At 43.2% G+C, this 13,177-nt stretch overlaps 1 protein-coding gene across 1 annotated transcript in view; it reads right to left on the bottom strand.

The window, feature by feature from the left end:
* The window catches only part of LOC104511873 (armadillo repeat protein deleted in velo-cardio-facial syndrome homolog), a 59,524-nt gene that overhangs the window by 28,545 nt on the left and 17,802 nt on the right, over nucleotides 1-13,177 (bottom strand). The window contains 3 exon segments of the mRNA XM_010154655.1: nucleotides 3,622-4,121; nucleotides 12,543-12,715; nucleotides 12,718-13,158. Of these exon segments, the coding sequence (XP_010152957.1) occupies nucleotides 3,622-4,121; nucleotides 12,543-12,715; nucleotides 12,718-13,158 (1,114 nt within the window).

The following is a 13,177-nucleotide window of genomic DNA, read 5'->3' as shown; positions in this document are numbered from 1 at the left end:
GAACATTTCCTCCACAGAAAAACCTCTTATCAGTCAAGATAAAACTTGTGCAGCTTTTCCAATCAGAACAGATTTAATTCCTTATCAGCCTAACCCTCATTTCTCTCCGTTTCTCAAGAAAATGATCCACTGGAAGTTCAGCAGTACAGTTCCAAGACTACAAAGGAATGCAGGGAACAATTTTGTGGAATATTTCTAATCACAACTCTAATTGTGATTTACTTATGGACACTAATAGTTAAATCAAGCTTTTTCCTCAGTGCAGTACATAGGAGACGTTTCATAAGTCCAGACTTCAAAAAGAAAGAAAGAAAAGCGAGATATGTGGCATTTTATGAATGTATCTTGAGTTTTGAAGGTATTTTTACATGTCTCACATCTGCCTTACCTTGAGGGACATCACGTTTTAGTGCCACTTGCAGATATATCAAGAACATGTGGTAAAGCAGAGAGGCATTAACCCAGAGAAGGTTTCCAAATTGTGCTAAAACCAGTGCTTTCTGGAAGAAAAAATGCTACAGACTCACTTAACATGGCAGTAGTGTTGCGTCAGTATATCCACGCTGCTCCCAAAACTGCACATCAGTACATTTGCCTAACTTCTGTTTTCCAAAACATATATTCTGAGAAGCAGTCAAGTGAACACACATCAAGTCTCACTCGTTCGTACTGTCACACATCCGATTCCTCCCTCACACTCTCCTTCCCACTGCAATCTCCCTCTTGAGCGCTCTGAACATACTGGCGTGGCGGTTTTCCCACTCTACTAACCCAGTGCCCACACCCAGCTGACTGGCGGGATTCAGCCTGCTCCGGACAGCTGCGCTGCTGCATCACATCGCCACGTTAACGAGAGGCCACGGAGCTGTACTACAGCCAAGGACTGACTCTCAAATTAGACAAGAATGATGCTCTCTTTTGCCAGAAAGCACCCTCTCCAGCTGCAAATAACATGCCTTACTGTACGCACCCACGAACCTCCTGTCCTGCAGGCAGGCAGCGTCCCACACCCAGAGAAGGAAAACTTCCAGACTGGGAGTGCTCTTGAATTCAGACATCTGAAGTGTCTTTAAATTACTTACATCTCTCTAGAAAGCAGGACGGTTTATCATTTGTCCACATGTGGGATGACCAGCTGATAATTACTCATCAGCTTTCAAAAAGCAGCCAGTATTGAGTTAGGGAAATAAGCCACAGAAAAGTCAGTGTGTCACACCAAACCTGAATTTGCAGCCTGTTAAAAGACAGAAAAAAGCAAACCCTCTATGCTGTTGTCTCTTCTACAATACACTCCACCCGCCTCCCCCCTCCCCCCCCTTTTTTTTTTGCACTGCTGCATAAATCCCCAGAGATTTCACTCCAGACCGAATGAGGAGCTTTCATGGCAAAGGTAGACTTTGGTTTGTCACTAGGGAATAATACCCGGATAGGAAGTCAAGAGAGCTACCACGAGAACATCACAATTGTGATCTGAATTTTTCAGACTGCAAAACACAGTCCCTTTGTAGCAGCCCTGGCTGAACGCTCCCTCTACCCTTCAAGTTGGCTCTTGTTTCTCTCTGCTGACTTTGGGAGCTCGTTTTTCGAACTGGCAGTTCCACATTATCGGCCGAGGCTTTGAACACTGACTGCCAGTACACCAGCATCAGCCACAGAGGCATTGCTGGAATACTCCTTCTCTTCTGTACTGATGCTTGAATATCTCACACCGGATCTGGTCATATCATTTCAGAAGTGGAATGAAATTATTCCTGGGTAGGTGGAGATTAAATGCACATCATCTGTTGCTGGACATCTGTTTAGGTTAATGCCCTCAGTATTCCTGGTGTTTCACAGTAAGGGGAAATAAAGAGCTTTAAATAGCAAAAACTAAAGTGGAATAGAAATACTACATTTAATTAGCAGGAGCTACTGTCAAATAAAATGCATTTGAACTGTAAAACTAATTAATCAACGGGAAATCAAAACAATCGCCATTTAGTGAAAAGGGAAAACATCCAGTTCGGTTTTGCCATCTCAAAACTGACTGATTACCACTTAGCATTATAATGATATTCCTTCAGAGTAAATTATAGACTGGCTTCTTTCTTGAATCTAAAGACATAAATTTATTCCTTCTCAGCACTCCAGAAATGAGTTTTGAGTAAACTAGAAGAGTAGATAAACAGATATTCTTTATTTAAAAAAAAAAAAAAGAATTAAATCAGCCATCATACTAAATGAGTGCAACAAATGGAATGTCAATACTACCCACAGAGTTTCCATGTTAAGAAACAAAGCACAGACAGCAATCGAAGCACAACCAACACATGCCACTTCGAAGTTCTCTGACAAAACAGACAGCTCTCCTTTACCAGCTCACTGGAAAAATATCCCTGCTGGTTTCCACCCTGTATATTTAGACCTAGCTTGCTCAATATCCTATAAGGGCTGGGGAAGAACAGTTGGAACACCCAAGGCCACTGTTCGTATCAGAGCTATGATTGCCATTAAAACTAGGAGAGCTGCTATAATATTCTGAGGTGATTATAGAATTATGACGTTTCCTTCTAATGGCTTAATCCATGTTTGCATGAGGGTCTGCCTGGAGAATCCAACACTGATAAGGTAGCTAGAGAATTTCAGCGCCCTGGACCCATTTTCAAACTTAAACTTTCTGAACAATTCTGTTCCGGCACTGTAATCCATTGCAACTGCCCCGTTCTCCATCCAAACATCCCCTGCTGCTTCTGAGAAGAGAAAGGAAAATCCATTTCACTCTTCATAAGTTATGGGAGACTGAAGAACAATATATTTCTCCTTAGTTTAAGAGCTGACATACTTTTCTACCCTTTTCCACTTAATGGCTGAACTTTGAAACTTGGCATACACTTTATTACTCTTTTTGGATGATGTCCAAGACTAAGTTCAAATAAAACACAGGTTGAATAATGGAGTTATAAGTGACTGAAAACTCCCCGCAAAGCACGCACGAACTCAGTAACTTCAAAATGTAATTCTCCCTTTTCCGATTATTGCAACAAGCAAATACTCGTGTCCAGAGTATCTCATCAGCAGACTCTACTGTCCTTAAAATCTGAATTTTCCAGCCCAAAAGAACTACAACTTTATATTCCGCCTCAGAGTCCCCAGCACCGAGGGGGTGGAAGGGTACCTGAGGAGACTAACTGTTCTATCAATATGAAGTAGTGGGGACACGGCAGGAGGATTGTTTTAGAGGAGATTAACAAGGAAGGGTTTAGATTAGCACATCTTACCTCATGATTATAAGATGCTGAGGGCAAGCACACTACAAATTACCTGTCAATGAAGTTGCTATAACTCATTTAAGCTTCAGTAATTCAACCACATGCAGTTGCATGCTACATCCAAAAAGCATCATCCATCTCTCAGCAGCCAGGGAATCCCAGTTGTGCTACATACACAGATGATCTCCATTTCCTCCTGAAGGGCACGTTTGCCTTAGGCTTTCTCACACCACACACACAGTGCAGCTAAAGAAACAGCTGCAGCCAGTGATCTAAATTCTCCTTCAATGCTCTAATCTCCAGAATTTCTTGTTCCTGAAGCTGAAAGGACTCCTCTAAAGAATAATTCATTAAAGAAACTACAGACACTGACCTGTAATTAGCTCTCTGACTTCCATGTCATTTGTTTTTCGTAATAGTCTGATCAAAGCAGGGATCCCATCACAGTTCTTTATGGCCACCTTGTTTTCATTGTCCTTCCCATAGGAGATGTTCCTGAGAGCCCCACAGGCTTTACGATGGACCTCCGGCTTTGGATGATCAAGCAGGCCCACCAAGATAGGTATCCCTTTAAGGTGCCTGACGTCCTTTTTGATTTTATCATTCTCGTAGCACAAGTGCTGCAAGTAGGCCGCGGCGTTAGACTTGACTGGATCAATAGGGTGGCTGAGCATGGCAATTACTTCCGGGAGGTCAGGGTCCCTCCACCTGGGGTCTTTACGAATGCTGTCAATAGAGGGGGAGCGCTTCCCCAGACGGTCAATACTAGCCATGCTTCCTCTCTCTGGCTGTGCCAGCGGTGCTGCGTAGCCACCATGAAGGTAAGGGATCCTCTCTTCAACCACCTCTGTCTCAATGGGGTCATCGTAGCCCCTGTAAGAAGCAACAGTCCCAAGAGAAAGAAAAGGGGAGGGGGAAAAAGGCACGTTTAAACACTCTGTACCTCTGAGTCAGCATAGAGATTTCTATGAACAGACCTTTTAATATCACAAACATCATTAGGGGCAGCATATTTACACTTCCAAATAATTTATTTGTACTAACTTCCAAATGAACCACAGCCGAGTACTCAGCAGTGAGGGGACTACCCAGCACAGTATTTGTTTGGCTAGCAATGAAACGATGACAGGCACTGCAAGCCAAGCAGATTGCTTGCATTTTGGTCACCCAGCAGAACAATTATGATAGAGCTGGACCACATTTAGCAGGAAACACTGAGCTTCATTAAAGCTGCTACTTCTGCAACAAACCAAAACTCTAATTAAAGGCATTCAAGGCCTGGGCAGACACCACAGATACTTTTCAGTAAGTCTGAGAAATTCCACTACATTGCCATGTTGAAGCTCACTCAAGTATACTGAATTCATCAACACAGGTAACAAAGTCAAAGATGATGGGAAACTGAAGTCCTGAATCCAAACATGTGATAAAAGTTCACCTCGTACAGAAACATTCAGAATACAGGTAAGACACCGATAGCCAAGAGGCCTACGTCCAGCTTTTTAACACCCGAGCAATATGCTGGACATCCAAGCCAAGTCCAGTACTCTGAGCTTTCCTCTCCAGATCAGCAACTAACCTGGGTGTTAGACACTCTAAAGATCGTTTACAGCATTAGAATGAAGGCAACCATCTCGCTGGGCCATAATTCACTGTGGGTGACTTCAGTAAGGTCAGTCACAGCCAGCTCACACCCCTATTCAGATATTACTGGCCTAGTTCACATAAAGGGCAAAGTTACAATCAACTGAGTTGAAAACATTCTAACACAGCACATTCTCAGACTACACATTTTCATATTAAAAAAAATAATCAGTATTTGACATTTTTTTGTTTTTCTTTAGCAACCACTGCAACTACAATCTCTAACCTCCAAAAACATCCATGTCCTTCGATCATTCCCTACAACTAGCTACTTACAGAGAGAACATTTCTGCAAGATATTTGTAAGGACAGGCATTTACAACTTCCGAATTTGGTTAAGATTGACTGATATACTTCATCCCTTATTCACAGTGGCACCTTCCCTCTCCCAGAACATGCACAGCTCGAGCAGGGAGCTGCAGTGCATGTTATCTCACCCGTCTGTCAGACAGCACTGAAGTCTGCAGAAGTACAAAAGGAAACCCAAAGCTTGCGTGCTGGTCACAAATCCCTCAATTTTGCACGTGAATAAGCCCACAGGGCAAGAAGGCGACTTGCGCCTAACAGGTACGAGCTCCTGAACACACTCAACTCCGCAATGTATCCTCCCTCAGGCTCTGCCCCAAAGGCTCACACCAGCTCACCAACCTGGCTGAGAAGGGATGAACTGCTGAGGTGACCCACTGGGGAGCTGAATCAAAAATCCAATTAATCCCACTGACTTAAACCTCAAGTCTAGGTTCTTCATTCTCCATTTCCTCTAATACTACTCTTAACAGATGTTAACATAAGCTGACTTCTTTTATATATAAATAAAATACATATTTTCTTAAACAGTAGCAGCTTGTACCTTATTGTTTTCTCCTCGATGGGTTAGCTACTCTCTCAGTATTGTAGTTCTCAGTCAAGTAAGTAGTTTTAATTGCTACAAAATAATTCTGGAAAACTTTGATTTTAATCACTGCCTGATGTTACTGAACACCTTCTGATGTCATGCTGAAGGAAGTACAGACCATTAGAACTCAAAGAACATGGAGCTCGCTGCTATCCTAGAGGGACTGCTAATTAAAGTAGACTCTGGGGAGAAGAGCAGCCGGAGGTGGAGACTCAACGTAGTCTCGTACAATTAACGCTTTTAACGTTAAAAGCGCCTCTACTGACTTTAAGTTGCTTTAATTGCTGTTCTAAACCATAAACTGAATGAAAGGATAAAAATGGGCGAGGATCCAAAACTCAGAATGAGTTTGAAGAAATCCTTTTATCGATGCAGTTACTTGTGTATGTATAATTCACTACTTGCTCTACGCAGTAATTTACAGTGTCTGGACAGCCGTAGTATTTTCTGTTGCAGAACAAAGCTGTTTCCATCATGCAAGAAGAAAGTAACAACACTGAGAAGATTTACTTTTGTGCACATACACAGGGCAGAGTAATAACAAAACTCTTAACTGCGCCTCAAACAAAATTCAGGTTTTACATATGCAAATTCTGGACAATCAGCATTAAAAGTGCAGCAAAAACTCATTTCTCAAACTCATCCCCACGTTAAATTCTCATTGACCACATGAAAGGAAAGTAGGAGAGATTAATGTTAATAATTGCCCTCTGCACAGCTGTTGCTTGCCTGACTTGGTAACTCGCAATTTCACACGCCTCAGTCTTGTGAGCTGCCCACAAGGTAATTGTGTAGGTGTAATTGAGGTGGTGCACAGTTAAATTTCTCTCTCCCTCTCATCCATGCAAATACACAAAGACAATAATTGTCTTGGGATGCAGTTTGTTTGCACTGTTTCCATGAAGCCTTCCAAACAGAACCACACGGATGGACCCATCTTCCTCACGCTGCATCCTCTCCCCTGTGCCAGGTAAAGCTCCTTGGTTTCATTACATTTGCCCAAAAGAAAACTTCAGTTGGGACTTTAAATCGTAACACTGTTGTGACAGAGAACCACATAACTCTTGTGCCAACGACACTAACTTGTTTAAACTGTCAAACACTAGTTATTAAATATGAACGTAAACACCTGAAGTAATGGATAAGTCATTACAACAAAGAAGAAAAAAGATCATATCCCGACTTGCTCCGTATTCTAACAAAGTTGGGTTTTTTTTAATAAAAGAGTTTTTTCTTCCATTTTTCTGACATAAATCTACTGATGCACCAAGGACAGTCAATAGGCTTTGATGATCCCTCTCTGATGGAAGCCCCAAGACACAGAGCTGGGGCAGAACAGCATATGGGAAGATGCTGAGTGCTTCATGCTGCAGGGAACATTTCTGAGTCACATTCCTGAGTGCCATGGGTATGGAGAGCTGCAGACAGTGCAGGATCAATCATGCAGGTGGTGGTGAGGAGGGCAGCACTGCCTGGAACCCACTACAGCTGGAGTAAGCCCACGCTGGTCAGATCCAACCTACCACCGCAGGATAAAACCATGCCAAAAGCAACCGGTTAACGCACCAGTAATGAAACCCAATGCCTTCACCTGGCAGCCAAATAACACCTGGACACCTGACCCTCGAGACCATGAATCATTTTCTACAAACTCTGAGATCCTGGTGTGAACGTCAGAGCTGTGCAAAAAAGCTCAGCAAAGGCAAATGTCACATGAGTTCAGATTCACATGACTGAATTCGGTGATCAAGTCTGGAGAAAGTAAAAAAAAGAAGAAAAGAAAGAAAAATGAAAAAGTATCTACCAAAACAACACACAATGTAGTTAAAGGAAAACAATCCTGAAATATTTTACAAGGAAGGCTCTAAATAATATCAGCTCTGCCATCACTTAAGAGCACTGAAGGGAAGCAGTTTACCAAGGCAGATCATCTGCAAAGGAGCACCACAACTGACCAGGCAGCGTGATGCAGGACCTGCCACACGGCCTCTGGCTGCCTTGGCAGAGATCTCCACGCTGTGCGAGCGAATATGGCCTGGCCCACCTCAAGTTGTATCTCCCCTCCCTTTAACAGCAGGTCTGGGGGCCTCAGAAGTGCAGACCAGGGAAACAGTGAAGTCAAAAGCAAGTATCTCAGGGAGTCACACCCAGCTTCTGAAAACAAGAAAGTAGTATCAGCAACACATGGACACACTCACGGAGCAAAATCATCCCTCCAAGTCAGACCGGTGGGGGCCAAAGGCGATTTCTCGCTTTCATGCCAGCAGACTGGCCACAGTGGAAAGGAAAGCCACTCGATGGGAGGACTAATGAGAGCTTCAGGAGACCGTCGTCTGTGCTCAGGAGGCCAGGAGCGCTCCACACTCGGGACTGAAGAGATCCGGGAGTATGCCAGAGTTGCTGACTACAAGCATCTTGCCTTCCATCTGCTTGTAGCAAGGCAGATGAGTTTTTGGGACGCAGTGGGTCTCACTAGTCACCTGTCTTAGGGAATTGATCAGAAGACATTCTAGCATAGATAAAAACTGGAGAGAGCCTGTGGATTTATCATCTTTCTCGTGGCTTCAACATCGGCACATTTGAGTAAACAGGTGAAGGATTTACACATTTAATCCTCAACAATTTATACAAGTGTTACATTCATCATAGTTTGCAGCTGGTGACTGCTTAGGATAAAAGACCAGAACAACTTGGGATTTCAGTAGGGAACTTGGTGCCAAACACTGAAGATGAAATCTAAAGACTGAAGAATGAGGTCCTACTTTTGCCAGCCTCTGTTCGGTGGTAGAAGGACACACAAGAGGATTCAAAACTGACTGAATCTTCTGCCAAGAGAAGTCCCGGTTACGGGCCATATGGTTAAAACACTGAAATCCCCTTGGCTGGAACCACCTAAAAGCTGGATGAGCTGACTCAGGTTGCTGCCTGCCACACAGCTCAGCCGTACGTCAGTCTTCTGCTACCTGATCAACAGAGATCGAATTCACTCTGAGGAGGAGCCTCAGAAAAAACCCAAATATTTTCCGAACTGACTCATTTTTTGTTTCACCCCGTTGTGCCCAGGCACATCCATAGATCTGCCAAAAGCAGAAAACATCCCCATGTTGCCTACACCCTGGTGTTACACTTGGGTTGCATCATTAAACCAAGAGGCAGTGCAGTGAGCGGTACCTCCCCAGCCTTACAGACGCCCGCACGGGCGCTGCCAAGACCCCCCCTGGCATGGGGGAGGTCAGGCCAGAGGTGCCTGCTGACAGGTTCTCTACAAATACAAATCTTTACATTCCAGGCTGAAAAACCACCAGAAGTAGAATGCAACTAACAGGTATGTGATACCAACAGTCTCGCACTGTCTATACGTAACAGAAGCAAGAGAGACCTGATGGTAGAGTTATCTAATCTAAAATCTGGCTTTTCTGATAAGAATAATTTGGACCATGAAGGGACCACCAAACACAGTCTCAGTCTCTCAGATCGGGCCCATGCCATTCACAGACAGTGTAGCAGCACCAACCTGGTTTGTTGTTGATTTTTTAAATTATAAAAATTCATACGCTGTCTAGTCTAGAAGAGTAACACTGGCAATAGCTGCTCCAAGGTTTTGAGGACAGAACCTCCATAAGTGCTAGTACAAGTGCAACCTGTAATGATCCACTCCAGAAAGAAATTACCACAGAGGCAAGAAATAAGAAGTTGAGCAGAAGATAATTCAAAAAAGTAAGATGAATTATGACTTCTTATTTTTCCCTGATCATTTGTGTTAAGTCCCATTTAATGATAGAAAAAAATCCAAATAATAGTAGAGATTTTTCTGTGAATCAAAAATATTCAGGACTTACTGCTTCTCTTTTCAGCAGGACTGTACATAAAACATACAGCAATACCCTAAGTCTACAATAAAAAACCTGCTAATAAAGGCAACCTACAAAGTGAAGGAGGGGATACAACCAATTAGAGATGCGTGAATACCTTCACAAGTAAATCCGAGTAATATTAAATCAGTATTATACAGCCCAAATGACTTTCACTCCAATTTATTATGCAACCTGACTTAAACCAAACCAGAGCACATGCTGAGGAGCAGAACAAAGTGCCAGGTATTGTTGTTACACAAAATAAGGTATGTTACAGCAGAGACTCAGTACAAAAGACAACAAGAAACAAACCCAGCCACCAGCACTGAAGAGCCAACAGAGGGAATATTTGCCTTTGTGCACTTATCTGCATTTGTAGATGTTTGTGAGAAGGCACATTTTCCCCCAATTTAAAATGAAATGTAAGTAGCTTAAAATGAGGCTGATGATGACAGAAGTAAAATAGATACTTATCTCTGCGATCAAATACAGCAGGCAAGGGATGGAAAGAACAATCCCTACTTGTAATCCCCTTGACTAGGACCCCCTCCAGACACAGCTGGCTTGCCTCCTTATCGCACAGTAGGTGAGGCCCACTCGGAGAGGGTGAGTCCTCTCGGACTGAACAGCATCAAAACTAGGAACTGATGACAGTAGGGATCCTTATTCTACCATTAATGACAAATGTGGGCAGCACTTGCTGGGAAGAAGATGAGAGAACAACAGGTTTTTGCAGCAAGTTAGCCAACATAAGAATTCTGTTTGCAACGTGATGAAGATGCCCAAGCTGGAAGTCAGCGAGATGGACAAAAACTCCCAGGGGTGTTGTTGCTATACCTACTCTACACATGCAAACTTTCTGAAATCAAAAGTGTCATGAGTTTTATCACATTCATTTAATCATTTTCACAAGGAATAACTTATTTTAGAAAACTTGAGAGGAAAAATCAAGTAGTAATTACCCTCATCTAGTACAAAGCACTATTTGTAGTCTTTAGTTTCTTGCAGATCAGTAGCATCTGAAATGCAGGTTTATTGAAGTGTTACAGCATTTCTTTGAAATGACAAAAAGTAACTACTTAAGAGACCCTCACACAATCTTCTTATGTTCTCACCAGCTAAACTTTGCTGCCACAGTCAGGCTAATTACTTGTCAAAGCCTCTTGATCATATTAAACACAAAAACACTCACAAGAAAAGAAATGTAAAACAAAAATTCTGAATTAGTCCTGTCGAAACTGCAAGGAACAATAAATCAAAGGGATGTTTGGGGGGAAAAAAAAAAAAACCACAAACCCAACCAAACCCCAAACGTTTAAAAATGCAAATGGGTAGGTTCTAAGAATACATTTAATTATCCACTGTGCATACACTTTGAAAAATGTTAATAAAAATTTAAAAGCACTGCTTCCTGACAGTTGTTAAGGACAACTGTAAACTTGACTTGCTTGGATGCAGGGGAGCTCCAGATAGAGTTCGATAGACTGATCAGTACTTTGGCCCCCACTGACTGCAGGTATTCCCTTCAGCCCCATAAAATATTGAGGTGGTTCCACTGGTTGGTAAGCTTGCAGGATCAAAGATGTCACAAGGGACTTGAAAGGGGTTCTGGGAGATATGCCTTGATACCTTTCCTCTTTCTTTTTTTTCCCCATACGGATGACAACTTGCAGGTACTTGCTTCTATTTAGCTTTAAAATGAACTTGCAAAAATGTGAAGGCAGATAGAGGTATGAAAGTGTGAATGGAATCACAAATGACCTAAGAACCCCAAGTAGAAGCACTCCAAGAGAAGACAGCAAAAAGGCCTGTCCAAATCCCACTCACTACTGCTGCTGAAGGGAAGCTTCGGTCAGAACTACGAGGTGTAAAGACCATCTACACAGCCAGAGGCAGGTGGGTTCCAGACCCCCTTTACAGCTCTGGAAACCACTCTAAACTAAAAGGAAATAATGAGAACTCAATCCATATCAAACACTGAGTCACGAGGATATGACTTCACGCGAGCACACGCAAAAGTCTGTACACAGCTTGAAAAACAAGGTATACAAGTTTTTCAGGTTCATACTCAGAAGATGACTTTCAGCTAAGTAATTCTTTGTTTTTTTCCCCTCCAAATGCAAGAGCTGACAGCTGTGAACCCATCATAAAAATCGAGTATCTGAAAATATGACATAAAATAGAATATCCCTCGGAAAGGGTACTGAACCAGAAGTACTTTCTGACTGGTCACTTGAGTTACACTATCTGCAACACAGATGCTCTTCTCTCCCATTTACATAGGCACAGGACAAAATAATGATCCGGTCCTGCAAAAAGCTGGAAGTACTTCAGTGAGGTTCTGCATAGGCTCGTCACGCAGCTGAGGGTGTGCGGTTAGCCCAGGCTCAGGAGCCGAGGCTGTCAAACACCTCGCAGACATCTTTTATATAACACGGCATCCCTTCACACCAGGGATCAGCTCAGCTGCAATCAGCTGTTCAAATTTCGTCTGGCAGATGTGCACATAACCAGACCTGTCAGAAGTCTCGCAGATTACAAATCCCTCTCTTCACCTTGCTAGTGTGGGATGGCTCTAGGACAACACAGTGCAGTCACAACTCTTCTTCCAGAAGAGTTAAAAATAACATCCCTCTTCTACAAGACGATCTTTCTTTCTAAATTCAACCTGAACTAAGCAGCCCAGAAAAACAGTGAAAGGATTCTTGAGCACCACCCTCACTCCCTTCTGTGTTTCAGGTGTGTTTTGCAGTCTTTTATGGGCTAATGAATTGATGGGTTCTACATGTATTTTCTGTCAAGTAATTCCAGAACTTACCAGACCATTAAGAGTTCCAACGTACATGTTCAAATAAGCAAAACAGCTACAGACTAACATTATAAAAAACAAATGGCTTTTACCTTCCTTTGTGAGGTCTTCCTCTCTCTGGCACACCTGCAGATGTCCTCCGGTTCACAGTGGAGTAATCAGGATCTAGTTCATATCCTTCATCATCTACTCCAAGGCTGCGGTTATCATCTTCCAGTCCATAAGGCTCTGGCTGGAAGCGTTCTGGCTGGGGGCGGCTCCAGTCAACAAGTCAACGTTGCTACCCACTGGCACCTGAGGCTGGGCAACGGGACCGTAGTTATCCCTTCTGCTTGGCAAAGTGAAGCTACCATCATCTGGCCTGTAGCTGTTTCCTGGCACATAGGCATAGCGAGGACGGTAGTTGACACCCCGAGACAAGCTGCCGTAGTTATCCGACAGATCTCCATAACCATCGTGGCTGATATAAGGGCGATACTGGCCTTCGTGGCTTTCGGTGTAAGAATCGTTGTAGCTGTTGTAAGATCTAGTTAACGTGGATGATGCTTGTGGTGTGATGTATCGCTCCCCATTCTTCATGTACCTTCTGTCTATGGAATCCGTGTAGCTGCCCATGGGAGACGAGCCATCCATTGCTGGCAGGCCATCGGGCCCAAGTGGCACCTGACGCACTGTTCTGGTGGTGACAGTTTTGACCATTTTGGTAACCTGTAAAGCAGCAGTGAAC

The sequence above is a fragment of the Eurypyga helias genome, unplaced genomic scaffold (assembly GCF_000690775.1).
Source record: "Eurypyga helias isolate BGI_N326 unplaced genomic scaffold, ASM69077v1 scaffold33406, whole genome shotgun sequence".
Classification (NCBI taxonomy): Eukaryota; Metazoa; Chordata; class Aves; order Eurypygiformes; family Eurypygidae; genus Eurypyga; species Eurypyga helias.
The sequence above is the reverse complement of the archived record's forward strand: the minus strand, read 5'-3'. Positions and strand labels throughout refer to the sequence as shown.